Genomic DNA, 25,556 nt, shown 5'->3' with positions numbered 1-25,556 from the left:
CCCAGCAGTAGCTCAGCAGGAAGAGGTTGGTCAAATCCCAGCAAATACTGTCTCACGGAATTCCAACTTTATAATGTATTATATCTTTCCTGGATCTTGTCAGGAAACTAAGTCATGAGGGTCCAGCAAAATGACTTAATAATAAGTTTGTCAAGTCTACCCACTCAAAAAATGAAAGCCAGGGGCTGCGGATTTAGCTCAGCGGCATTAAGCGCCTGCCTTGCAAGCACATGGTTGTGAGTTCGATTCCTGGTACTGGATTAAAAAAAAAAAATAATGAAAGCCAGGGCAGAAGTTCCTTTCAAAAACGAGCGCCACCTCTGTAGCAGTGCTATCAGCAGGCAGACAGGACAGGGCCATGAGGACAGAGAAAACACTGCTCCCGAGTGCACAAAGACAAAACAAAACCACCCCCACCCCCACTTCCTGTCTTGCAGGTGCCCAGGGATGAAGTCCCTCTTCTCTTCTGGGAGCAGGGATCCCCATGAGGGGCTGCAAAGGGCCCACACAAGCTGCTAGCAGAGCTAAGGAGTGGAGACCTGAGCAGTTCTAACCCTGCTTCAGGCCCCAGCAGGGGCTGCACTCCCACCCCTGCCCTGTTCCTGAGCGAAGCAACACTCACCTTGCTCGCTCTGCAGGTCTTTCAGTCTGCAGCAGAGCTCCTCCACCAAGGTCTCGATTCCAGAGCTCTGCAAAACAGGAAGACTGTTAGCTCGCCACCAGGTAGAGAAATGTGGGCATTCACATACCTCTATTAATACAGACGTTCACCGATCTTCCCTGTTCCAGAAGAAACACATCCATACTTAAATAGCAGACTTTAAACGTCTGTCAGCAACAAAAACAGTATAACGTATCTATCAGAGCATGGACGGTACAGATTCAATACGAAGAAAAACCACAGCATTATCTCAGTCTTTTGGGAGTTCACAGTCTTCTTCCCTTTCTGAAGGGAACTATCCTGACTACACACACAAAGAGCTACACAGAAAAGATGTCAGTGCCTGGGACCAACGTGCAAGCTCTGCTTTCCTTTGAAGATTTGTCAGGAACAAGGTATAAGCCTCGTTACAGTGCTGGAGCCAAACTTAGGAAGAGTACCTGGAAGAATCTGGAATTGGGAGGATAGCAATAAAGCTCCAGTTTTTAAAGAAAATTATTGTTGGAAACAAGCAAAAGCAAACCATCTTTTACTATGCAGACTTTTAATACTTTTCATGAAGAAGAAAATCTTACAACAGATACAAGAGGTGAATGTTTTTCTGAGAACCTTAGAAGTTCCCTTTCAGTTGAATTCAAGCCCCTTTAGGAGGGTATAGCCAGACAGAAACACAGGAGGGAGCACCCAGTGCCCGTCCCTGGCTGGAAGACTAAAAATAGGACTTTACCCCATTCACTCAGCTCAAGTGACTCAGCACAAGTTGCACAGATTCCTGAGCAAGAAAGCCCTGGCTTACACAGTTTGAGCAGCAAGACAGAGTTACAATAGAAACAATTAATTGTGCACATCTACAGCTCCATTCTATTCACATCATGCCACAGCTTCCTAACAGAGACAGGAAATGGGCTGGGGCGGTGTTGTCTTTTCCTCTAATAACACGCTTAGAAGCCGTGGCAGATGTGAGTCGGACACACTGGTGGACCCACAGTTCCTTCGGAGAGGGTCTGCTTACCATACTGTTCCAGGCACGATGAGGACGGCAGCTAGACTCCACCTCCCAGACCCTGAAACTGACACCAGTCAGCTGACCTGCTGCGCACTGCTCTGCACAGCAAGCCTGGTCACTGCATCTGTGACCCCAGAGCTGTCTCCAGGGCAGGGCAGGACAGGGCATAGGATCTCCAGGCCCTGCCGAGCAAGCTCTTTCCCAGACTCTAAGTGGGCAGCGCAGCTCCACCATTACAGCCCAGTGAGCAGGGCTTCTCAGCACTCTGGCTTGAAAACCACGTATACAGAGATGTGTTTACAGACGGGAGCAGGTACTGTTATACATTACATACTGCTCACGCCTCTCCTTTATAATATGGTTGTCCGCACTTATAAACCTGTAAGTATGTATCTTCTCATATATAAAGAGCACAGGAAGTGAAGAGCTCCTTTCTTACTCTGTGTGTAAAAGCAAGTTTTAAGACTAGGCTTTGTTCTTTCCCAAACGCAGCCCACTTACATTTTTATATCATAAGGCCCCAGGCTACAGTAATAGCTTAAATGGACCTCAGACATCAGAAGCTGCCGCTGTACCCTTGCTGTGTCCTGGCAGGTATTCTAAAGCGGTAATTTAGTTAAAGAAAAATGTTACACACTTCCCCAGTTGTAACATAACCTACTAGAGAATTTTAACAATGTTACTTTAGTAACAACACATGCATAGGGCTTTCAAGAATGCTTTAAAAGCCAATGGTATCCTGAGAAATGAAGATCCAGATGCAGTGCCACTATGTTAGTAACAGCTCCACTGGCTGAGGTGGGCTGCAGACAGAGCCCGCACTCTGTGACTGCACTTGGCCCTGCTTCTGTGATAACAGTCACTGCTCTGAGTACCCGGCACACACAGAGAAAATGCTCTGCAAACCAGAGAGCATTCAAAGGCAGGCTGGAGCACTCCACATCTGCAAGGTGGCTGGCACGCTCAGGAGGCACTCAGAGTAAAGACAGACACCCTGGTCTATCTTGAAGTCTGTCACCAAATGATGGTGGTTACTGTCCCTCGCATGGTAGGCTAGGTGCAGGAGAACCAGGCCAGCCCTTCCAGAGTTCTGGGGACAATTCGGGGGTGGGGGGTGGGGGGTTTGGGTCTTGAATGCTTGCCCAGCAGCAAACAACTGGACGGCACCACCCCCTTCCTCTTCACCAAGATACTGTCAGCTCTACTCTCGAGTCACCTGGGTAAGCACCTGTGTCACACACCCTTCTGACCCATTCCCGTGGCCACTTAAATGTTGGAGTCAATTCCAGCTTCTTGTGCGTCTTTCATTTTCAGTTTTGGATTCATCCCTTCAAAAGTGCCTTTGATTTCCATGACTTGAGTCTGAATGAGAGGAGGAAGCACGCCAGCTGCCTGAACACAGCCTTCCGTGCCCTTCCACCCTGCCCCGCCTCCCCGCCTGCTCCTTCCTGAGCCATGCCATTCTGACTCCCACAGGTTGAATGAAGAGTTCCGAGCTGCTGGAGACGCAGCTGAGTCCTTCTGTGTCTGCAGATTCTTCCACGGTCCCTGCAAAGCCCCTGTCACGCCCACAACGTTCTCAGTGATTCTCATCCACTCCACGCTTTCCAGCCTTTACAGCACCTGACTGTTAGCGGAAGGGAGGAGTTAGTCTCGGCCCTGCTGCACCGTCCTCCTCACACCAGACTCCTGCTGCAGCCTGCCCACCAAGCACTCATGGGCCAGTAGCCTGGGACCCCGCCTAGTCCTCGCTCAGTGGTGCCCAAAGTCCAGCCCCACCGGCGCACAGCATGTGGAGTCGCAGGCCTGTGTCTGAGTGAACCATGTGACCCCACAACAACCAGGCGCCTGGCACAGCCTTGGTCTCCACATTTGGAAGGGACGCTGACAACCGAATGTGTCTGCTTAGGGGGCATCCTGCTCCTCTCTCTTCACTCTCCTTTCCAACTCACCCTCACTTTTTCTTTCTGGCCTCCATCCCACTTCTGCTGTGCACTCCACACTGTGTACTGCATTTTTCACATCTGTTACCATGTTCAGAATTTTCAAGAGATCACCATCTTTCATTTCCTCACAGCAATTTCTTTCCTAGAGACAAATGCTCCTCTCTTCTGTCTTCTCTGGGACAGAAACCTGCATGTTGATGTCTAGTAACAGACAGCACAAAGGGATGGGGAGTTGCCACCGACTTCCAGGTTGTCATTCAGTCCCTAGGTAGACTCTTAAACTCTTGAGGAATCTAGAACTGAGCTAACATGAATGTTAAGCCAGTAACTGAAGAGCTGCCAGTGAGGGGACTGAGAGTACAGACCGGGATCTGCAAACTGCTGTCTTCAGGGGCCAGAAAAGTAATGACAAACTTTAAATCCCCAGAGCCCAGCTGAACAGCTGCTTCTCCCAAGATCCTGTACAAGTGCCGATCCCCAGCCCTTGAACACAGAAGCAGCTGCAAAGCCTGGTGTGTCTCCAGCACTTGTGCACATCTGCTCTGAGACAAGGACGTACAGGAGGAGAGATGCAGCCAGCTGGGAAGCCCTGGTGTGTGCCATGGTACAGATGAAGTGCTCTTTGAAAGACAGTGAAAAGTTGTTGTGCCACCAGGAGCAAGGGATATCACCTGATACATGTGATGAGAAAATGGCACGTGCAGACTTAGGTAACTCCACTGCTTCCCATCTGTCTGTCTGTCTGTCTGTCTGTCTGTTTGCAGGGTGAGGCAAGGCAGAGAGAATATGACCTGAATGAGTCTGGAGCTGTGGGAGCCAGGACAATCAGCCTCCACTCTCACCCGAAAATCAAGAGCCTCTCAGCTGAAGGCCTCCACTTCCCCCTTCACCTGGGCACATGCATGCACATACGGACAAGCCCAAGTCTTACTGCACAGGGATGGCAGTGTCCGTTCCACACGGACTTCCCACTGTCCAGGGTGAACTCTTCTGAAGGGCCGGGACATAAGGAAGGTTCTGGTAAACTGTGGATGCACCCTTCACTCACCAAGTAACGAAAGGGTCTATGGTCTTTGAAACAGAACTTAAAACAATTACTTTTTTTTATTTTGTAAGAAATAAAATAAGAAAGCTAGCCGTGGTGGTACATGCCTGTAATCCCAGCACTCAGGAGGCTGAGGCAATAGGATCACTGCAAATTCTAGACCAGCCTGGACTACGAAGTGAGTTCAAGACCAGCCTGAACTGCATAGGGAGGCCCTGTCTCAAAAAGACCAAAAAATTGCAGACTCACTCTGCACTTGGCTGTAGCCTCCAGGCAGGTACTTTTTCTGTCTGCCAGAGAACCACTCCAGGGAGCTGTGACAGCCTTGACCTGTCAGGGGGGCAGTGCAGCTTCTTGGGGACATAGAATGCTTCTCGGTAGGCCCCCAAGCTGTGCTCATTGTCACTGGTCTCACACCACTTTAGTGTCCAGGTAGCCAGTTGAGTCATAACTCTCTAGAACCTATGGTAGATACAGTCTCTTGCTCCTCAGATGGTGACTGCTATAGAAGGACTGGGCAAAAATGATAATGCGGAAAAAGTAGCTGAAAAGCTAGAAGCTCTGTCTGTAAAGAAGAATAAGGACCCTGGAAAAGAGACCGAAGAGAAATCAGAGAAGCAATGAGTCTTTCTTTTTAAAATTTTGCCCTCTCCTTTCTTTTTGTTTTATTTTTAATTCTGTTTTGTTTCTACGAGGGACTTTATATAAAGAACTGAATTCAAAAAAAAAAAAACAAAAAACAAATAAACAAAATTAAATAAAATAAGGGGCTGGGAATGAGGCTCAATGCTAGACTCCTTGCCTTGCACATGCAAGGCCCTGAGTTTCATCCCAAGCACCACAAAAAAATAAAAATAAAAATTTGTAACAAAATGAGACAATAACAATACACTGGGCATCATTATCTTCAAAGCAGTTACTCAGAGTACAAGACACAGGCAAAGATTCTCTCTTGAAGAAACAAACTGATAGCAGCACAAAACTTTTCTCCAATGAGAACAGGTCTTATTTGTTCGTTTTGAGATGGGCCTTGCTATGTAGTCTGGGCTGGCATCCTCCCTCCCACTCCCACCATGCTCAGCTCTAACACAGATACATTTTTAAAAGAAGGTACAACACAGAGTTTAAGAACCCAAGGAGAAACATATCTGTATGCACCTTTGAGCAGTTTGGTAAAAGTACAGTAAATGGGAAAGACAGTATCAGGTGAGCAGGAGCCTCCAGAGACGGCCAGGGGAGCTGGCTCTGCAGGACCTGGCTCAGCTGGTAACCACCGGCTGCTTCTCTGGTCCACCTGGGGGGGTGCAGGGAGTGCCACCTCTCACAAGGCCCCCTCACTCAGTGCAAGGGTTTGATAGGTGCCACTTATCATTGTTTTGATGCTCTTACTACCTAGAGTTAGGGCAAAGGTCAGCAGCCAGAGAAGCCTCAAGCAAAGTGCAGTGGGATGCCCTGCACCGCTCACCCCAGGTACAGCTCTGGATACCACACAACCACAGGTAAGAAAGACGGAGGACAGGGGTACGCTCCGCTTTCCCTAGCACTCTACTCGGTGGCCTCAGCAGAGGCCAGCTGAGGCGGGGGCATTGGGACTTCAAGGCCAGCAAAGCATTAACCATGATGCTTTTGGAAGAACAGTACACTCAACATTCACGGCCACAATCACAACGCACCCATGTAGGAGAAAAGGACTCATCTCGTGCGCCAGGACAGCACTCCTTAACCTCCCTGTACACTCTCATGCTGCCCAGTTCTGTCCTCTGACCACACCATCGGCACTGCCGTCTCTTGATACAAACTCCTTCACTCGGGGTCTCCCTGGGATCACCAGTGATGGGAAGAGCATGCTGTGCGGTGCTCACAGGGTACCTGACCACGCAGCACCACAGCTGTTACCAACCCAGGTACACATTCCACAAACGACACCACACTCAAAGGCCCACACACTCTGTGTCAATGAAACAGTAAAATACAGTGACCTTCTGCATTGTGACTTCCCATGTAGGTCCTCCTTGCTGCTCTCATTCCATTGAAGGCAACAAAGAGAACACCTACACCCGTAAGCTGCCATATCAGCTCTTCTTATCGCTATAAACACAGTTAAACAGCCTCAAGGAAGGGTACAACTCAGCAGCACTGCACCCGCCTGGCAAGCATGAGGTCTGAGTTTGATTCCTGGTTTTAATTAATTTTTTTAAAAATAAAAAGTTTCGGGGCTGGGGATTTAGCTCAGCGGCATAAGCGCCTGCCTTGCAAGCAGGCAGTCGTGAGTTTGATCCCCGGGACCGATAAAAAGGAAAAAGAAAAAAAAAAAAGTTTCATTGGATGCAGTGGCACACATCTGTAATTGCAGCATTCAGGGGGCCAAGGCAGGAGGATCTTTGTGAGTTTGAGGCTAACCTCAGTGATATACCAAGCTCACGCCTGAACTATCTAACAAGATCCTGTCTCATAAAATCAGAGGAAAAAAGTAACGCCTCAGTCAGTTCTTCCCATTACACCCCATAAGTCAGTCGACAGGGTCTGCGAACCGAGGCCCAAAGCACAGCAGTGGCTGCAAAGCAGGCTGGGGCTCTCCTCACAGGACTCACTGAACACTACAGACACCTGCCCTTCCTCTCCCCAGGCAGTGTGGATGTGGTCAGATTACCAAACAGCAGCAGAACGTTTCTTTTATAAAATGAGAAGGAAAGAGACAGGGTAAGCGTGGCTTACTGGGGTTGAAATAAAGTTCTCCCTGTGCCAGCCACACGCAGGGAAGCGTTTTCCAAAGTGATATGCGAAGCTCGCAAAGACCCTGCAAGCCACTGTCCTGCGGCTGGCCTCTCAGCAAGGGCAGGCCCAGCCAGCTGGTGTGCCTCACGCAGCTGTGGGAGTAGGTGCTGCTGCTACACTAAGACTCTGCTCCTCCCTTCCCCAAGGAGGCCACAGCTGCTCCGGGGCCCAAGGCACAGTCATTGCTCAGCAACTTTGGTCTGAAGAAGAAACAAGATCCTTGCTCAGACTCTTCTGCTTTCCTCTTATCTTCCTCCCAGCGGTGACTCAGCAGCTTCTCTGGACTTTGCTCAAAGAACTCCCTGCCTGCCCTCTCACTTATCCAGCCCATCTGCACTCTGCACTCTTTTTGAATCCCTTCCTTCAGTGTTGCCAAGAGGGCACCTTGAGGTCACTGCCCAGCCTCACCTCCGCTGCTGCTGCTGCTGCAGAATTCTCGCCCCAGCCCTGCCCCTCCACCGTTCACCCCTCCACAGGCTGATTCCTGGCCCATACAGCACCAACAGGATTTCTCTCTGGCCAAACGGGTGAGTACGGTGGTCAGGGCTCAGACTGGGCTACGGTTGGGCTGGCCACTAACAGGACCGTGGTCACCCAGAAGCCAACAGAAGCAAATGAGAGAGTGACCCCCAGTTCAGGTTCATCCCGAAGCCACACTTCCAGCCCTTGGTTCCTTCTTGCAGGAGTAATTCTGTTCCAGATTGTGCTAATGAGCCACTACCTGACTGTGCCCCAACGGTAGTTAACTTTCACATTCTACCCCAACACTGTGTGAGGAGGAGCTTGGGGAATTCACACTGAAGGGTGGAAGAAGAGACTACGGAGGAAGACAAGGCCTGGAGGAAAGGGAAAGCTGAGGCCTGTAATCGCTGTGCTCTGGGGGAGAATCTAAATTCAAGCCCAACCAGGGCAACTGAAGCCATTTGGCAAGACCATCTTAAATTAAAAAACTGAAACAGGCCTGGGATGTAATTCAGATTAATCTCCAATACAAACAAACAGCAAGAAAAAATTATTTTTGATTCAGTTCAAGAGAAATTCAGGAGCTTCTATGTGATAGGCATACATCCTGCTAAGGAACGAGGAGATAAAAGAAGATAGGCGACACCCTGCCCTTGACCTGCTGCACTGCAGGATGAGCAGGCCGTGCATGACAAGGCAGGTGGCGGTGGGTGCAGCAGGTGGCAGATCATCCTGTGACACAGAGCTGGGGTCCCCACACCTGCCCCTCTGCACTTTCTTAGGAAGTCAGAGCCTGCAAGCCAGGACCCACCACTGTCTCACAACAAATTGCAAACTAAAATGATTTTTAGTTCTGACTTCAGAAGAGATCACATCTCAGTTATGACTATTTTTTTCCTTTTTTTGTTCTTTTTGAGACAAGGTTTTGCTATGCAGTTCAGGCTGTCTCTGAACTTGCAGAGATTCTCCTGCCTCAGCCTCCTGAGTGCTGGGATTTACAGGCATGTGCCAGCATACCAGCCTCAGTTATAATTTAGCGATCACATCTTTTTTTTTTTTGTACTGGGAATCAAACTTACGCTCTGACGCTTGCCTGGCAGGTGTTTATGTCGCTGAGCTAAATTCCCTGCCAAGAGATCACATCTTAAAGTAATAAGAATTCACAGTATTATTTTAGATAGGTGACCCTATTCTAAAATTATTTTAGGATATGAAATACTGAGAAATAAAAATCGTAATTTTTTTTTTTGACTTTTTGAAAAAGGATCTCTATGTAGCCCAGGCTGGCCTCAACATTGCAACAATTCTCCTGCCTCAGCCTCTCAGAGTACTGAGATTTCAGGAGTGCGTCAACATAACTACCTCTTAATAATTTCTTTAAGACAAGATTTACAACTCATAAATAAATATATTGCTCTTACTAGAAATGTATCCAAATACAAACCACAAAAAAACTACACATGCAACATTCCAGCTTAAGAGCCAGCTCAGTCTCTAGCAGTAACCATGTCATGCTGCTGCTGGAATACTATTTGATGACACAAAATTTAGACACTAAAAAGAACAGATCAAGCAATAATAGGACTAAATATAATTCAACATTAAACTGAAAACATACCTCCAAAATTTTTTTTCATGATACAAAATATATTAAACATTTCATAAAAGAAAATGATAATGTTCTCAGTTTGGTGAAAGATAATCAGAAGCCTACTTCCAGAAAAATCTGGTCAAGTTATTGTAAACTTTTCTAAAACACCACTCTCTTTTTTTCATCTTATTTAAAACCAATGACAACTTACTTCATCAGAAGCAGACCGAAGACACTGGACAGCAGCCTGCTTTTTCATCTCCTCCAGAGTTAGATCTGAACACTTCTTTTTACTCTTTCCCCACTTCTTGTAAGCTCCTTTCTCCCAGCCCAGGAAGATGTCATTCTCCTGCAACAAGATCGCACCAGGTCAGAGGACATAGACTATCACAAGGAATCACAAGTGCCCAGAGCTACTATTTCCAGCCATTTGCATGCACATTTCCCTGCCCCAAACTTATGACAGGACATGTTACGCTTGGTGGGGGGCTGCACACCTGTAACCCCAGCACTTGGGAGGCTGAAAAGCGCACCCCAGCCCGGGCAACTTAGCAGGACTCTGCCTCAAAATAAAAAATAAATTAAGAAAACACAACATTCTCAACTATACCATTATAAAAGAATTCATTTGCTTGGTGTTTATTGTAGTATCTACAGTGCTCATGGATTTTTACTTGTCATCTTAATAAATTTGATCACTTGTATTTATTTTTGTTTTGAAACAGGTTCTCACTATGTAGATCAGGCTGCCCTCAAACTTACACTGATCCTGCTGCCTCAGTCTCCCAAGTGCTGGGATTACTCACTTGACAGCTTACATTTAGAGCACATGCTAAATGGCAAACAACTCAGATGTTTGCATAAATGCAAATATATAAAATTCAGTATAAACTCTACAAACAAAATTAAAGATCTCTGATTCTCACTCTTCAATAATTTCAGGCAATCAGATTTTTTTTTTTACTTATTTTTGTCTTTTTGAGACAGGGTCTCTCTGTGCAGTTCAGGCTGGCCTTGAGCTCACTTTGTAGCCCAGGCTGGTCTTGAACTTGCAGCGATTCTCCTGCCTCAACCTCCCAAGTGCTACAATTATAGGCATGTGCAACCATGCTCGGCCAGGTTATCAGATTTTGAAACTTAATAGTTCAATGGTTTCTATACCCATTAATTTACAGGATAAAGCCAATAAGTACAAATATTTCATTAGGATTTTATTTTCTGCCTGCTTACTCATGTCTGTCATAAAAATCTAAAGTTATGGTGTTATATTCCTGTAATACTAGCATTGTAGGAGGCTGAGGCAGGAAAATCATACATTTGAGCTCTGACTGGGCAATTCAGCAAGACGCCATTTCAAAATTAAAAATGGCTGGAGACAGAGCTCATTGGGAAAGCCCTGGGTTCAACATCCAGTACCACATATGCAAACATCTGAAGAAAAGCCAGTAGTACATCCTATAACACCAGCACTTGGGAGGCCAAGGCAGAAGGACTCCAAGTTCCAGGCCAGCCTGCACTATACATAAGACCCTACTTCAAAATAACGTAACATAACATAAAACAGAAATAAAAATCTGAAGAAAATTTCAAAGGCAAGAAAAACAGAAAAAAAATGATCGCTTGTAACCCTACCACTTAATAGAAATTACAGTTCAGCATGACTCAGTCATTCTACTATGCCTTTAAAAACACTTGTGCAGGGGGCTGGGATTTAGCTCAGCGGCGTTAGCACCTGCCTTGCAAGCAGGCAGTCATGAGTTCGATCCCCGGTACCCATAAAAAAGACAAAAAATAAAAAAATAAAAAAATAAAAACACTTGTGCATTCATACTATTTGTGTAATTTTCTGTTTGACATACTGCAAACATTACCCATGTTAATACAAATTCTTTGGTTATGAAATACAGGGGCCCTGAGGAAATAGATACAGATGAGTGGAGGCTGGAGGTTTAGCTCAGTGGCATAAGCGCCTGCCTTGCAAGCAGGCAGTCGTCAGTTGGATCCCCGGTACTGATAAAAAGGAAAAAGACAAAAAAAAAAAGGATAGATACAGATGAGTAAGCAAGCGAGGATAAAGGAAAAAGGCAGAATATTATTTCTAAAGATTCTGGACTTCCGGGAGAACACGGTGGATAACAGCAGCTACGGAGGCTCTCTGAGATAGCCAGCTTAGATTCCAGGAATGGTGCGGTGTGGGGATTCCTAAGCAGGGGGAGATACACCCTGCTAACCCAGGAATGAACTAAACCGAGAGAAACCAACTAGAAATGCAATCCTGGTGCTACGACTGGAACAGCTAAAGTCTCGGTGCCAAAGCTGGAACCCACACCTCTGGAAACCACAGCTTGAATTTCCTGCCACCACTGCTGCATCTGCATCTGAATCGGCACAGCAGGGATAGAGACACGAAAGCTCTGAGAGTGGGAATTGGGGAATTGGTGAACCGAATTGCGAGCAGAGCTGGCAGGGAGCCCTGCATTGACTTGCGGTGAGTGAGAGGAACAGGACTCTTCCATAGACTAGGAGACTCCTGGGTGATGCCGCAGACTAAGACCAAGTAGGCTAGCTCAACCCAGGTCCCTGCACCTGGCAGTGCACCCTAATGCAGTGAAGCCTTCACCAGGTTGACTGACCTGGAGGGGCAGGCCCAGCAGAGGCTGCCCAGGTCTGTGTCTCCTTAGTACACTGCAATGGGAGGGAACACCTAACCAGCACAATTCAAACAAATTGTAACCTACAAAGAAACAAACTGGGCCTCCTATATACCCTTGTATGGAAGGAACAAGAAGTATGGGAAGAGGGAACAACAAGAAAGGGTCCTCAGTCCCCAATCCTGAGAACACTGATCCAGGAAATGTAAATGCAAAGGAGAATGAGGACAGAAAACATGCAATATCAGGCACGGCACCAATAGACATAAAGCGATTATCTCCAGGACCTCATAAATGAGTTCAAAAGTGAAGTACTTATCCAAGTAAAGCAAGATATAAGTAGAATAGTTAAAGAAATGCTAAGCACCTCCCAAGAAAAAATAGATGGTAGAATGGAAGAACAGAAAAAAAGGGGAGAACTGTTTGATGGAGAAAATAGAGAAAACGCAGAATAGATAAAGTAGGTTCAACGAGATTACCAGGAAACTAAAAACTTTATTGAAAGCTGGCATAACAGCTTGAAAGAAACTAAGGATAGATTATCTGAACTGGAGGACAGATTTGTAATGTGAGAGCATGAAATGAAAAACTTCTTAAAAATAACAAGGAAACAAACAGCAATAATACAAAGGCTAGAAGATGATAAGAGGATCTATAACTTAAGAATTAAGAACGTAAAAGAAGAAGTAGTTCATTTGTTTGTAGTTCAAACAAATGAATTACAAAGTCTACTCACAGAAATAATCCAGGAGAATTTCCCTAATTTAGCAAAAGGTAAAGATACCCAGATGTATGAGGCATACAGGACCCCAGCCACCTACAACCCAAACAGAACTACAACCAGGCATATAATAATCAAAATTCCAGAGATCCAATATAAGAACAGAATATTAAAAGCCATCAGATACAAAATACATATCACTTACAAGGGAACACCCATCAGAATTACAGCAGACTTCTCGGCACAAACCATCAAATCACGAAGACCTGCACAATTGTCCCTTAGAAACTGATCGAAAAAGAAGGTGCTTCCAGGATAAAGCGGAACTAGGGGAATTTGCAACCACCAATTCAACTCTACAGAGAATACTGCAGGACATTCTAAAAAAGAAAATACCAAGATTCCAGAAACAGTGGCAGAGAGGCCACAATGAATGGAGCAGAAAGCAAAATGAAGAAGACAAACTGACAACTAATGACAGAAAATAAACTAACAGAAATGAGGCAGAGAAGATTGGATCGTATGAACAGCTATTTTGGAGAAAACAAGACATCATAATAGCTAGTGCTGATTTAATATCATCTTGTTTTGAAGTCCCATCAAGCTTTTGTTCTTCTGTCTCCATCAGTCTTAACATGTTGTATCTTACTGAATTTTATTATATGTGATAATATAAATAAAAATGTTAATAGACAAGGAGATTATACAGAAACCATTGTTCATTTTCTGTTAGTTGATTCTAAATACCCTGTAATACTGTCATTCTCTTGAATGGTTTTACATTGTCTTGACATGTTTGATGCTACAGTATATGAAGTTATACTCGAAGATTTCAAGGAAAGAGACACTATGGTAACTTTTATGTCAGGATATCTTGTGGTGAAACAGTATTTTGCTTAAATGGTTATATTCTGACCTGTGCTGTTTTGTTGTTATGTCCTCTTTTATCTCAATCCTTTTTTATTATTTATTTTTAAATTTTATCTTTTTAATTAAGGAAAAATAAAAAATAGCAGGATATATTATAGTAACCCACTTTGATTTCCTATTAACTTGATTTGAAACTCTGTATTGCTCTTACCATCTTGTTTTGACTGATTTTTCTCTATTCTGTTTTGCTTGATAGTACCAAGTTTGAGAGTATAGGCAACAACTGTGACGACAGTAAGATTCACTATGATGCCCATTCTGGTTTGACTATTATCTTCTTTTGAAGTCCTGTAATGTCTCCAATGTTTTGGTTTTATTGGTTTTGTTTTTTACTGTTTTGTTCAATTTTATTATAACTGATGATATAGGCAGTTCTTTTTAAGATAGCAAGAGGCATTTATGGTAACCATTGTTGATCGCCTTGTATTCTGTTTTTACATTATGTACCATGTCCAACCTTTTGATTTGACTTACTCTGTTTTGTCATGTCACATTTGGTTTCATTCTCCTCAAAAAAAAAGTAATAAGAACTGTGGGAGTAATAAAACCCAAAATGTGTAATTGTCATTGTAAAAGAGAGGAAAAGAAAGTGCTCTAAAGGATATTACTGCACGTATATTTAAGCGTATAAGATAGATAACCATATTACTGAGTTTTTGTTGGATCATTAAACAGAACTGTTTGCAGTCTCACTGTTTGAATGTCCACTTTATATGCTTTAATTTTGTAACTTGAACAACTATTTCTAAAATGACAATATGTACTCTATTAACTAGTGATTTCCTACTGGTTTTTTTTTTTTAATTCTGTATAACTTGTTCCCTTTTTCTGTTTTTCTCCTTAAAATTAAAAAAAAAAAATTTTAAGATCCAATCACATACCGTCATCTTGTACTTCGAGTAGATTTTTAAAAAGCACTTTAATGCTATCATCCAGGAGTGAGAGAAAGATCATTTCTTCTATATTTATTAGAATTAGCATCCTTTTAAAACTTGATTTTGCTGGATGTGGTAGTGCACACTTGTAATCTTGGAAGGCTGAGGCAGAAAGATCACCATGAGTTCAAGGTCAGTTTGGACTACATAATGAGTTCAAGGTCAGCTGAACTACCATCAACATCCTGTCTCAAAAAACCAAAATAACCAAAAAAAAAAAAAACCAAACAAACAACAACAACAAGACCAAAAAAATTTAATTTCTTGGGCATATTTCCAGGTCTCATGAACCTGAAAATTACATTCATTGCCTAAATGGTATTACTACCATCTTCCAAGGGAAAACTGCTTTAAACCAAGTAAGAACATATCAGTTACCAGTGTTTCCATTTACTGAACACATTTATTAGCTACGCGGTACCTGGGATCCAACACTTCTCAGCAATGACGTCTTCGGAAGACAGCGCTGGTCCTGCAGCAAGGGCATGGGGTCGGTCCCTAACACTGTCAGTGCAGAGCTCTCTAACATTAGAGAGCAATATTAGCCCGTTCTGTGGTCTGCAGACTGGAAAAGAACCCCCAAAGGGAGTGACGTGTAAATAACTGAAACAAAAGTCATCTGTGTGGCCAAGGTGTTTTCCTTACAAGCATTTACACACTACGTCTCTGCTAAAGTGTGTCACAGCTCAGCAGAGGTCGCACACACTCAATGAAAACAGGAGGGACTTCCAACTTCAGAGGGAGACGCACTCCTGGGCAATGTGACAATACGCACGTGTACCTGCCATCCAGTAATATTACAGCTGGGACTTGACTACTATGTGTGTGCACAGCGATGTGCTGATCACATTGCGGTCAGCGATGGCAAACATGCAGATAACCACAATGGCACACAGGGGGATATGGTTTAACAATCATGATTCTCCGGGTGACGGACACTACAGCCATTGGACAGAGATAACGGGCGTGAGTGTGATGCTGCAGCTCAGTTCCTGCTGTGCCGTGCAACAGCTCTCAAAACCTCTTTCACAAGTGTCTTTAGTTGCACTGCTAGACGTGCCTCGATGTCCTCAATGGATCCAAACTATTTGCCTTTCTTTTCACTTTGGAGAAGCGCAGAGCCCCCGGTGCCAGCTGTGGTGAGTGGAGAACACATCATCGTGCTTAGAAATCTACCTTTCCACCGGATGGCACTGGCAGCTGCAGTCACATTATCCATGCATCTATTCCCCACCGAGGCATCCTGACAGTAAGGGTGTAATGAGGAATGGTGCACAGCCTAGTGGGGGCGCCCACAGCTCTTGTGGGACCTCTGCCATGGGTGAAACCTGAAGCCAATGAAAGAAGTGCAGGAGCACGTGCTCCCTTCTTGGCCTGAGGTACGCAAAAGCATCTTAAAGACGGAAGAGAGCCCTGGCCAAGAGGAGGGGAACACCAGGCAGAAGACACAAAGTGCTAGCACAAGGACAGCAGCCTTTTCCAGTAGGGACAGGCAGTGAATAATCTTAAGCCAAGAGGACACGAAGACGACCACATGGCCAACTCTCCCTGAAACAGAGCGATAGCCTCCTGTGGCTGAACCTGGCCCTGTCTCCACATGCTGCCTGCACAGAGCTGATGGTTTCCTGTGCCCTTCACCAGGTCTCAGCAATGTAAACAGGGCTGGCTGGGATGTGACCTGGCGTCTGGGAGAGTCTAACCCAGTGCTGCCTAGCAGGGCTGGCGAGTGTGGTGGAGCCCCGAGATAAGAGGCTACGACTTCCCAGGGCAGGAAGGCCTGCACACGGGAGCATCAGCTCTTAACATCCCACCTCCCTCAGTGGTGTAATGCAGATTCGTCTCTCCTGGCCTCCCAGTCAGCCCAGCTCACAGCAGGCAGGCCTTTATTGCCATTCTCCCAGTCACTCACCCTCCAGCCACTCCCTTCTTCATGAATTAATAAAATCAGGTTAGTCCCCAGGCCGAGGCCTTTGTCCATGAACCCTCATCCTAGTGGGACTCAGCATCCCTCGGCCTCCACAATGGAAAGTGTACCACAGTGTCTTTACTTGCCGTGGGCTGCGCTGGAGGTGGTAGACTGGAATTAATTCCCTAGAATTCCAGTACCTTCTCCACAGGGTTACAAATACAAACTTCCCAGACCACAAAGAGGATGGGAACAAATCTGTATAAGGATAAACCAAAGGTATACCCAAAGGTGCTGCTTTAAAGAGAGAAAATAAATTCCCAAAAATGTTTGGTAAAATTCAAAATGTAATTCCGTACAACTCCAAGTGCTGCCGCTCTGCTAGCGAGAGGAATGCACAGTCAGTGCTTCCTAAGCAGTGGTGCCAACTCCAAGGCTCGGATGTACCCCACTACCCGAGACGCAGAGGCAGAAGGATGGTGCAGCCCGCCCAGTATGGCTGGAGAGGGCCCCACAGCAAGCTCTGCTTCAAACCAAATCAGACCAAACCAAACACCTACAGGTCACTCAACAGTTGGTGTCTTCTCCATCCAACTGCTTCTCACTGTGGAAAAATGCACTCAAAATGTACCATCCTGGCCATTTCTGAGTGTACAGTTCAGTGTGAACATGGAAGTTTTGGGGCTGGGGATTTAGCTCAGCGGCATAAGCACCTGCCTTGCAAGCAGACAGTCGTGAGTTCGATCCCCGGTACCGATAAAAATAAAAAAATAAAAAAATAAAAAAGTAAGTTTTACTGCCATGCAATTCATGTACCACAAAAACCTTTCTTTTTGTTTTTTGGAGGCAGGGTCTTGCTATGTAGCCAGACTCTCCTCAAACTTGCAGCAATCCTCCTGCCTCAGCCTCCCAAGTGCCGGGATTACCAGCATGTACCACGAAGCCCCATCAATATTTACTTTCGTGTATGAGCATGCTGGGGGTTGAGCCTAGGGCATTGTGACCCTGAAAAAAAACCTGGGACCCATGAGCAGTGGCTTCCCAGCCCTTCTCCCAAGCTGCTGAGCCCGTACCATGTGAAGATTCCAGGTCTAGTTGCTTACACATAGCAGTTTTGAAGATTCGCCCACACTGAAGAATGTATCAGCACTTGATTCCTGTTCACATCAGCTTTGTTTTCAAAGCCATTTTATTTCAAGGAGAAAAAAAAAAAAAACCTAAAAATTTCAAAACATATCAGTCAGGGGACAACAATGGTGCATACACTGCACATTGCCATCCCCAAATCAGTCACCCAGAGCACAGGACATCTGCATTCAACTGTCCAAACAGTGCCACCGGCACAAATCTTTCTCTTGAGTGAACTCAAGAGAAATCAGTAGTATAACTATCTTAACTATTTTTATATACAAATTCATACACATATACATATGCTGTTTATTTCAGCTTCTCACACTAATGAGAAAATACAATGTTTCCATGTGTGTCTTATTTACTTCACTAGTGAGTATGGTCTCCAATTGCATCCATTTACCTATGAAAGTCTCCAGTTTAACCTTCTTTATGGCTGAGTAGCACTCCATCTTTTTTATCCATTCCTCAGTCGATGGGCAGTTAGGTTGCAAGATCTGGCTATTCAAACTGTGCTGCTATAAACATGGGTGCACATATATTTCTGTGATATGATGCTTTTAATTCTTTTGGTAAGAAACCCAGAAGGGAATAGCTGGGTTGAATAGGACCTCTAGTCCTAGTTTGTTGAGGAATCTCCACACTGATTTTCAGTGGCTGCACCAGTCTGCACTCCCTCCAACAGTCCCTATAGCATTTGTTATTGCTTGATTTCTTGATAACAGCCATTCTTTCTGGGGTGAGGTGGAATCTCAGTGTTGTTTTAATTTGCATCTCTTCAATGATCAGTGATGTTGAACATTTTTTCACATATTTATTTGCTGTTCATATTTCTTCCTCTGAGAAGTGCATGTTCATCTCAGATACCCATTTTTGGATTAGGTCTTTAAATCTGGAAGGACTGATTGTTTTTGAGTTCTTTATATGTTCTTGACAATAATCCTTTGTCTGAGGTATAGAGGGCAAACATTTTCTCCCACATTGGGGGTGTCTCTTCATTCTGCTGGTTGTTTTTCTTGCTGTGCAAAAGCTTTTCAGAAGGGTGAGAACCCAGTTGTTGGTTCTTTGTGATAGTTCCTGTGTAATCTGGGCTTTGTTCATAGTTTTGCCTATACCGGTGTCTTCCAGAGTTTTACCTACTCTGCCTTTCAGCAGATTTAATGTTTCTGTTTTAATATTTAGATCTTTGATCTATTCCGATTTTAGCTCCCACTGAGAGACATTTGAGTGGTTTTCTCCTTTTGGCTATTACAACTTTTGCTGTGTTTTGTGGTACTGGGGACTGAAACCAGGGCCTTACACATGCTAGGCAAGTGCTTTACCACTGAGCTACATCCCAAATCCATTATTATTATTACTATTATCATCATCATCATCATCACTATTATTACTTGGGGGAAGAACTGGGAGTTGCCAGGCCCAAACCCTTTATTTTGATTATACTTTGAGAAAGAATCTTGATAAATGGCCAGGTTGGCCTTAAACTTGGAATCCTCCTGCCTCAGCCTCCTGAGTACCTAAGATTATACAAGTGTAACACCACACCCAGCTCATCTTTAGGTTATTATGAATAATACTGCTCTGGATATTCAAGTGTAAGCTTTTGCATGGACATATATTTTAAATTCTTGTGAGTATACACCTAGATGTAGAATTGCTAAATAATAATAGTGAAGAAAATAATAAATAATACTAAAGAAAATAAATCAGACACAGAAGATTAAATACTGCATGGTTTCTCTAAGACGAAAGCCCCAAAATATAAATAGTGTAAAGAGCAAAATTAGAAGTGAGAGGACAGGACATAGGAAGGTGCAAGGGCGTGGGAGTGCTGGAAACTGGTATGTACATGTCACAATTCCCAAGGACGCATGTAACCACTGTCTACTACAAGCTCACATCAGTAACAATTTTTGGTGTTGTGCTGGGGATCATACTCCTGACGTCGCACATGTCAGGCAGGTGCTTGTGCTGCTAAGCTAAATCCCCAGCCCCAATAACATTTTAAAAACGATTTTAAGGAAGAAGTTGGATAGACATTTACTCTGTTGCTGAAGGCCTTGTACCAAACTTTAAGCTAAGTATGACACCAAAACATAGCACTGGGACAAAGGAAGAACTGCAGAGCACGAAGCAGAGGACACTAAGGACCCTTCACAAACAGACCCAAACACCTGCTGGGAAAACTGGAGCTCCACCTGCAGCTAATGTTAGGGAGATCCTGCTCCCTCAGCTTGTGCTAAAACAAATCAAAATGGATCAAAGGGTTAGTTAGATACGGAAGCAGAAACAGTGACACTGCTGGAAGACAACAGAGGAGAAACACCTAAAGCAACAGGGACAAAGATTTCCTGAACAAGACTTCAAATGCATGTATTAACAAACGGAACCACATCAAAATAAAACCTGCACAGCAAAGCAAACAAGAGAGGGAACAGATGATCTACCCAATGGGAAGAAATCTTTGGTAACTACTCTTCTAATAGGAAACTGAAATCTAAAAACTGATGCCCATAACAATGAACTCAATTTCAAAAAAAAATATATATATATATATATGTTAATGAACTAAACAGCCTTCTCCAAAAAAGTTCAATGACCAAATAGCACATTAAAAAACATTCCACATCTCTAACTATCAGAATTAAAACTGCAATGAAAGTCCATCTCACCCCAGTAAGAATCATAGCATCAAGAACACAAAAATTATGAATGCTGATGAGGCCACAGGAAAAGGAAGCCTCCAACACTGGCAGTGGGAGCTAACCCTTTCAGGACGAGACCATTAATCTCATCAATTATGTCTCTCCGCTGCCACCTGGCTTGAACAACCATGGTACATGCATGACTGTACCATTTGTACCACCAGTGCTACAAGCCACCCAAAGGGACAGTCATGCATGTACACCAGAGGTTCAAGCCAGTGGGAAAGTGTCTAACTACAATGAGCAGTACATAAATCAATATGAAGATTTCTCAAAGGACTAAACATGTCTAGAAATACAATGTGACCATATGACCCAGCCTCACCTCACCTGAGCATGCTCAGGAGCGCATTAAAGACCGTACCCTACATACTGATGTGCACATACCCATGCTGGGAGTAGCACAATTCACAGTAGCTAAGAGACAGAACAGCCTAGATGCCCAGAAACAGATGAACAGATGAAAGAAATACAACTTATTCACACAGTGGAGTATTTAGAGAATGAAAACATATCATGTGCAGGAAAATAGATGAAACTAGAAACAATATCACATTAACAACGTGCAACTAAGGCTGGGGATTTAGCTCAGCGGCATAAGCGCCTGCCTTGCAAGCAGGCGGTCATGAGTTCAATCCCCGGTACCGACAAAAATGAAAAAGACAAAAAAACAAACAAACAAAAAAAAAACAACGTGCAACTAGCCAAACTCAAAAATTAAATACTGCATGTTTTTTCTTATAGAAGAAATCAACCAACCAACCAGATAAATGAGATTGCAGAAAACCACAAGGTAGGAGCCAGGGATTTAGCTCAGTGGCATAAGCGCTTACCTAGCAAGTGCAAGGTCATGAGTTTGACCTCCGGGAGCAAAAAAAAAAAAAAAAAAAAAAAAAAAAAAGAAAGGAAGAAACCACGAAGAAAAAGAAAATTAGTTGGGGCATGTGGTGGTGGCGGATGTTTAATGGGACTGAAATTGATTATGATGCTAAATGCATGTACCAACTTTCCAAATAAACCCACATTACATAATGTGTATAATACAATACATATCACAATTATGTAACAGTAAAACAAAAAGAATGGCTGGACCATGTGATAGCTCTTATGTTTATTTATTTGTATTTATTTGGTCTTTTTGAAACAGGGTCTCGCTATGCAGTCAAGGTGGCCTTGAGCTCACTCTGTAGCCCAGGCTGTACTCATAAGGATTCTCCTGCCTCAGCCTCCGAAGCACTGGGATTACAGGCATGCACCGCCATACCTGCCGTTTGTTTAACCTTTTGGTAACTTACCAGCCTATTTTCCATAGCAACTACTTTTTCAATCATTTTTGCAGTTTATGGGAGTTTCAGTGTCTCCACACTCCTGACAGTGTTGGTGCCTGCTCCATTACTGTGGTTACTTTGGTGGGGATGAAGCAGTATCTAACTGCAGCTGCCACTTCCCTAAAGGCACAGTGTCAAGCATCTCCCCACACATGCGCTTCAGGGCATTTTTGTGTCTTCAGGACACACGTCTGACTTTTCTTTTTTATTGCTGAGCCGTAAGAATTCTTAACCTATCTGCATGTATGACAATTATCAGCTATGTGCTTTGAAAATTTCTGCCTATTGTAGGCAGTCTTTCCTCCTGAAGTACAGAAGTTCCCCTCTTTTCTTTTTTTTTTTTTTTTTTTTTTTTTTTTTTTTTGTGGAGACAGGGTTTCAATCTGCAGTTCAGGCTGGCCTTGAGTGCACTCCATAGCCTGAGTAGTTGATCTTGAACTTGCATGAATCCTCCTGCTTCACTCCCTGAAGTGCTGGGATTACAGGAGTGCGCCACCACACCCTGCTAAAGTTTCCAATTTTGATAAAACCTAATGTATTCGTATCTTTAGCTGCTTATGCTTCTGACACCTACAAGGCCACTGCATTTAAGATACATTTAAGATACATTTCTGGGGCTGGGGATTTAGCTCAGCGGCATAAGCACCTGCCTTACAAGCAGGCGGTCGTGAGTTCGATCCCTGGTACCGGTAGAAAGATTTAAAAAAAAAAAAGATACATTTCTATGTTGCCCTCTAAGCACCCTACTTCTCATTTCCTACATCCAGTCGGTGGTGCCCTTTGAATTATCCTTCATGCATACGGTATGAAGCAGAGGTCAACTTCAAGACTATTTTTCCCTACTGAGTGGTCTTGCTGGAAACCAAATGCCTATCCACTCCGCTTCTTTGTCTTACATGCCGAGTCCTCCAGCAGTGTCACACAGCCCCAGTCACTGGAACCCTGCAAGATTAGGGCTGGGAAGTGCAAGTCCTCCAACGAGTCCTCCAGCAGTGCATTACTTCTTCTTTCAAGACCTGGGCAGAAGGCCGAGTCCCACACATTTCCTGCATACATTTTAGAATCTGCCTGTCAAGTTCTGCAATAAAGATGGCCCGACTCTTGACACGATTGTGCTGAGCCTGTAGATAATTCCCAGGAGCAGTCATCTTAATGACATTAAGTTTCTTTATCAAGCATATGCGATGTTTTTCTATTTATTCAGGTCTTCAATGATGTCCTGTAGTTTTTAGTGCTTGACTCCTGTAACCTTTTTTGCTGAATTACTCCTAAATACCTTATTTTTTTAACACTATTGTAAATGGAACTGTTTTTGTTGCCCAACTACTGAGGCTGTCTACGTACAAGACAGCCACAATGACTAAACAGTCCCTCTTTCTTTCCGATCTGGATGTCTCTGACTTCCTTTTCCTCTCTAACTGTCCTATTAGGGGGACTTACTGAGAACTTCATCTTTCTGTCTTCACATAGATACTGTCACACGGTAAATGAAACCAGAATGAGTTAAGCACATTAAATGCTAATGACGCAGTCACAGAACTGAGTCTTCTTCCGATGTCTGTACTGTAATATGTCACTACACTGCAGGTTAATCCCTTCCAAGTGAAAGTCGGGAGGAAGCTCCTCGACCGAAGAAGTAAACAGGCAGTGTGATAAATAAAACTTTCTTTGTATTAAGGTATAAAAATGCTGCACGAACTTCACCTTTTGGTACCAGGGATTGCACTCACAAGGCAGGCGCTTGTGCCACTGACCTAAATCCCCAGCCCGTTTATTTATTTATTTTGTCTTTTTGAGACAGGGTCTCACTCTGCAGTTTGGGCTGGCCTTGAGCTTACTTTGTAGCTCCGGCTGGTCTCGAATTTGCAATGATCCTCCTGCCTCAGCCTCCTGAGTGCTAGGATTATAGGTTGAGGAACTTAACTACATACATGCTATAAACTTGTGTAGATAGAGATTATTTTAACTTGACAAAAATGAGAACATGTATAAAGCAGTTTGATATCATTTATGATTTAAACAGCTGTTAAAATGACTTTACAGCATCATAAGTTTTGCAAACAAGTGTTGTTTTACCTTGTGAACACTAGACTGAACACACTAAGAAATACGAGCAAGTCCACAATAAAATCAACATAACACAATACTACACGTACTTTTCTGCACTCACTCTTTTCACTTGTTCTGGTTTTTCTGGCTTTCTGGGTTGTGTTGATGTGTCATAATTTATCAATGAACTAACAGGACTGAACTATCATCAGATTTTAAAAGAGCACAGTTTATAAAGGATCCCAGATGTTTCTCTTGTACTTATCTTTTTAGTCTCCTATGTTGTGCTAAAAGTCAACTGATGCACAGACATCAAATACGAGGCACACACCAGAGTGTTACTGAAAAAAATCAAACGTGGGTTTCAAAAGCCCTTATCTTGCCAGAATACAAGTATTAACAATCAAAAGCAGGTGTGCAAAAGAACTTCCCATTGTGACAGTCTATTTACACCAGGTATTTTCTACACACTACTGTAAGGTAACATAAGGTTACAGTTTTGATTGACTCTCATCTGTCTTCTATCGAAAGGAGACTGGGAACTGGAGGAAGAAAAGAACACAACATTCTAAAACGCAGCTGGCATCGCTGACGTTGGCCTCGAGCTCAGCGCACTCACCCCCGCCTCCCACGCCTTCCTGCTTGCCTCCAGAGTAAAGGGACCTGCCACATCTGAGCGTCTCCGTGTGTGAATGGGACTCTTGCAGCTCCTCCTCAGGCCCTTGCTGCTGAATGCAGTCAGCCACAAGGATCAGCTCAGAGCCCCAAGGCGGTCAGAAATGAGTACATTGTGGTTTTTGCTGGGAACATGAGGAACGCTTCTTAAGGCAGTGTGTGAAAAGATGATGCCAGAAATGAGCCCACTGTCACCAGCCTCTACTCTGCATGGGGTGAGTTCAAATCCAAGCAGAAAGGAGGTGGGAGAGAGACAGAGCAGAATCTGTAAGGATACAAAGCGGGTGGGGCCAGCACTACTTCTGGATCTGCAGCTACACAAACACCGCCCCTCCTGCCCCTCCGGCCCCTCTGGCCCCTTCAGGCTGACTCCTAAAGGCCAAATTCTGAGAGGAGGTCTCAGTGGCAAACACACTGACAACACGCTGCTGGGAAGAGCCACCCACTGTAGCAGATGAGACATTCCAGCCGGGCGAGCACACTTTCCGGCTAACTCTAGCCACCTTTTTTCTAAGGCTTTGGCCAGCAGTGAGGCTTCCTTGCTGACCTCTCTGTTGCAGCTAATGATGATGCCGCACTGCCCTGCACTGCCACGGGCCAGGGAAGGCCTTTCTTGGTCTCCAGCACTGAGATGTAAAGCCCCAGCACAGCACACTGGGTCTTCAGCGCCGCCTTTTGTGGGGTTCCCTGTACTGTGATCTCGGATACCCAAGCCCTCTGCCTCCCTTTAGGAGTGCCCACCTCACCCCCGGGGTCTCTCTAGTGGTCAGCCCTGCTCTGCCAGCACAGCGTGGCTGCAGACCCATAAACTATAGACCAGCAGCCCTCCCAAGGTGTCCTCAGTGGTCATGGTGTTCCTGGTGCCTGACGGGGTCAGGAATGTGTTGGCACCCTTTTTATTTGAGTAAAAAAGCAGAAATATGAATTTCTAAAAAGTAGTATTTATATTCACAATATCCTTATTTCACAAAAATATTTACTCAGAGTATAGCTTTCTTTCTCTGAATATATTCTGCTCTTTAAAAATCTTTTATATATA

The 25,556-nt window shown here is 44.3% G+C and overlaps 1 protein-coding gene and 1 non-coding gene across 6 annotated transcripts in view; one reads left to right on the top strand and one right to left on the bottom strand.

Moving 5' to 3' along the window:
• The window catches only part of Kiaa0232 (KIAA0232 ortholog), an 83,629-nt gene that overhangs the window by 18,593 nt on the left and 39,480 nt on the right, over positions 1-25,556 (bottom strand). For 3 of the 5 annotated variants that reach the window (XM_063230209.1, XM_063230212.1, XM_063230210.1), the window contains exons 3-4: positions 9,698-9,835; positions 623-689 (exon numbers count right to left, since the gene is read on the bottom strand). In XM_063230209.1, coding sequence (XP_063086279.1) covers positions 623-689; positions 9,698-9,835 — 205 coding nt within the window. Of the gene's footprint in view, positions 1-622; positions 690-1,673; positions 1,970-9,697; positions 9,836-14,669; positions 14,826-25,556 lie in introns of those variants that run through there. The other 2 variants (XM_063230213.1, XM_063230211.1) reach the window with 2 other exon arrangements.
• LOC111758141 (small nucleolar RNA SNORA77) lies at positions 4,898-5,026 on the top strand. The gene has a single exon (XR_002792368.1). It is a non-coding gene; the product is annotated as a small nucleolar RNA SNORA77 (small nucleolar RNA).

Source organism: Cavia porcellus, unplaced genomic scaffold (assembly GCF_034190915.1).
Source record: "Cavia porcellus strain 051 isolate PalLab524CR breed Dunkin Hartley unplaced genomic scaffold, mCavPor4.1 scaffold_18, whole genome shotgun sequence".
Lineage (NCBI taxonomy): Eukaryota > Metazoa > Chordata > Mammalia > Rodentia > Caviidae > Cavia > Cavia porcellus.
This window is presented reverse-complemented; position numbering and strand designations above follow the sequence as displayed.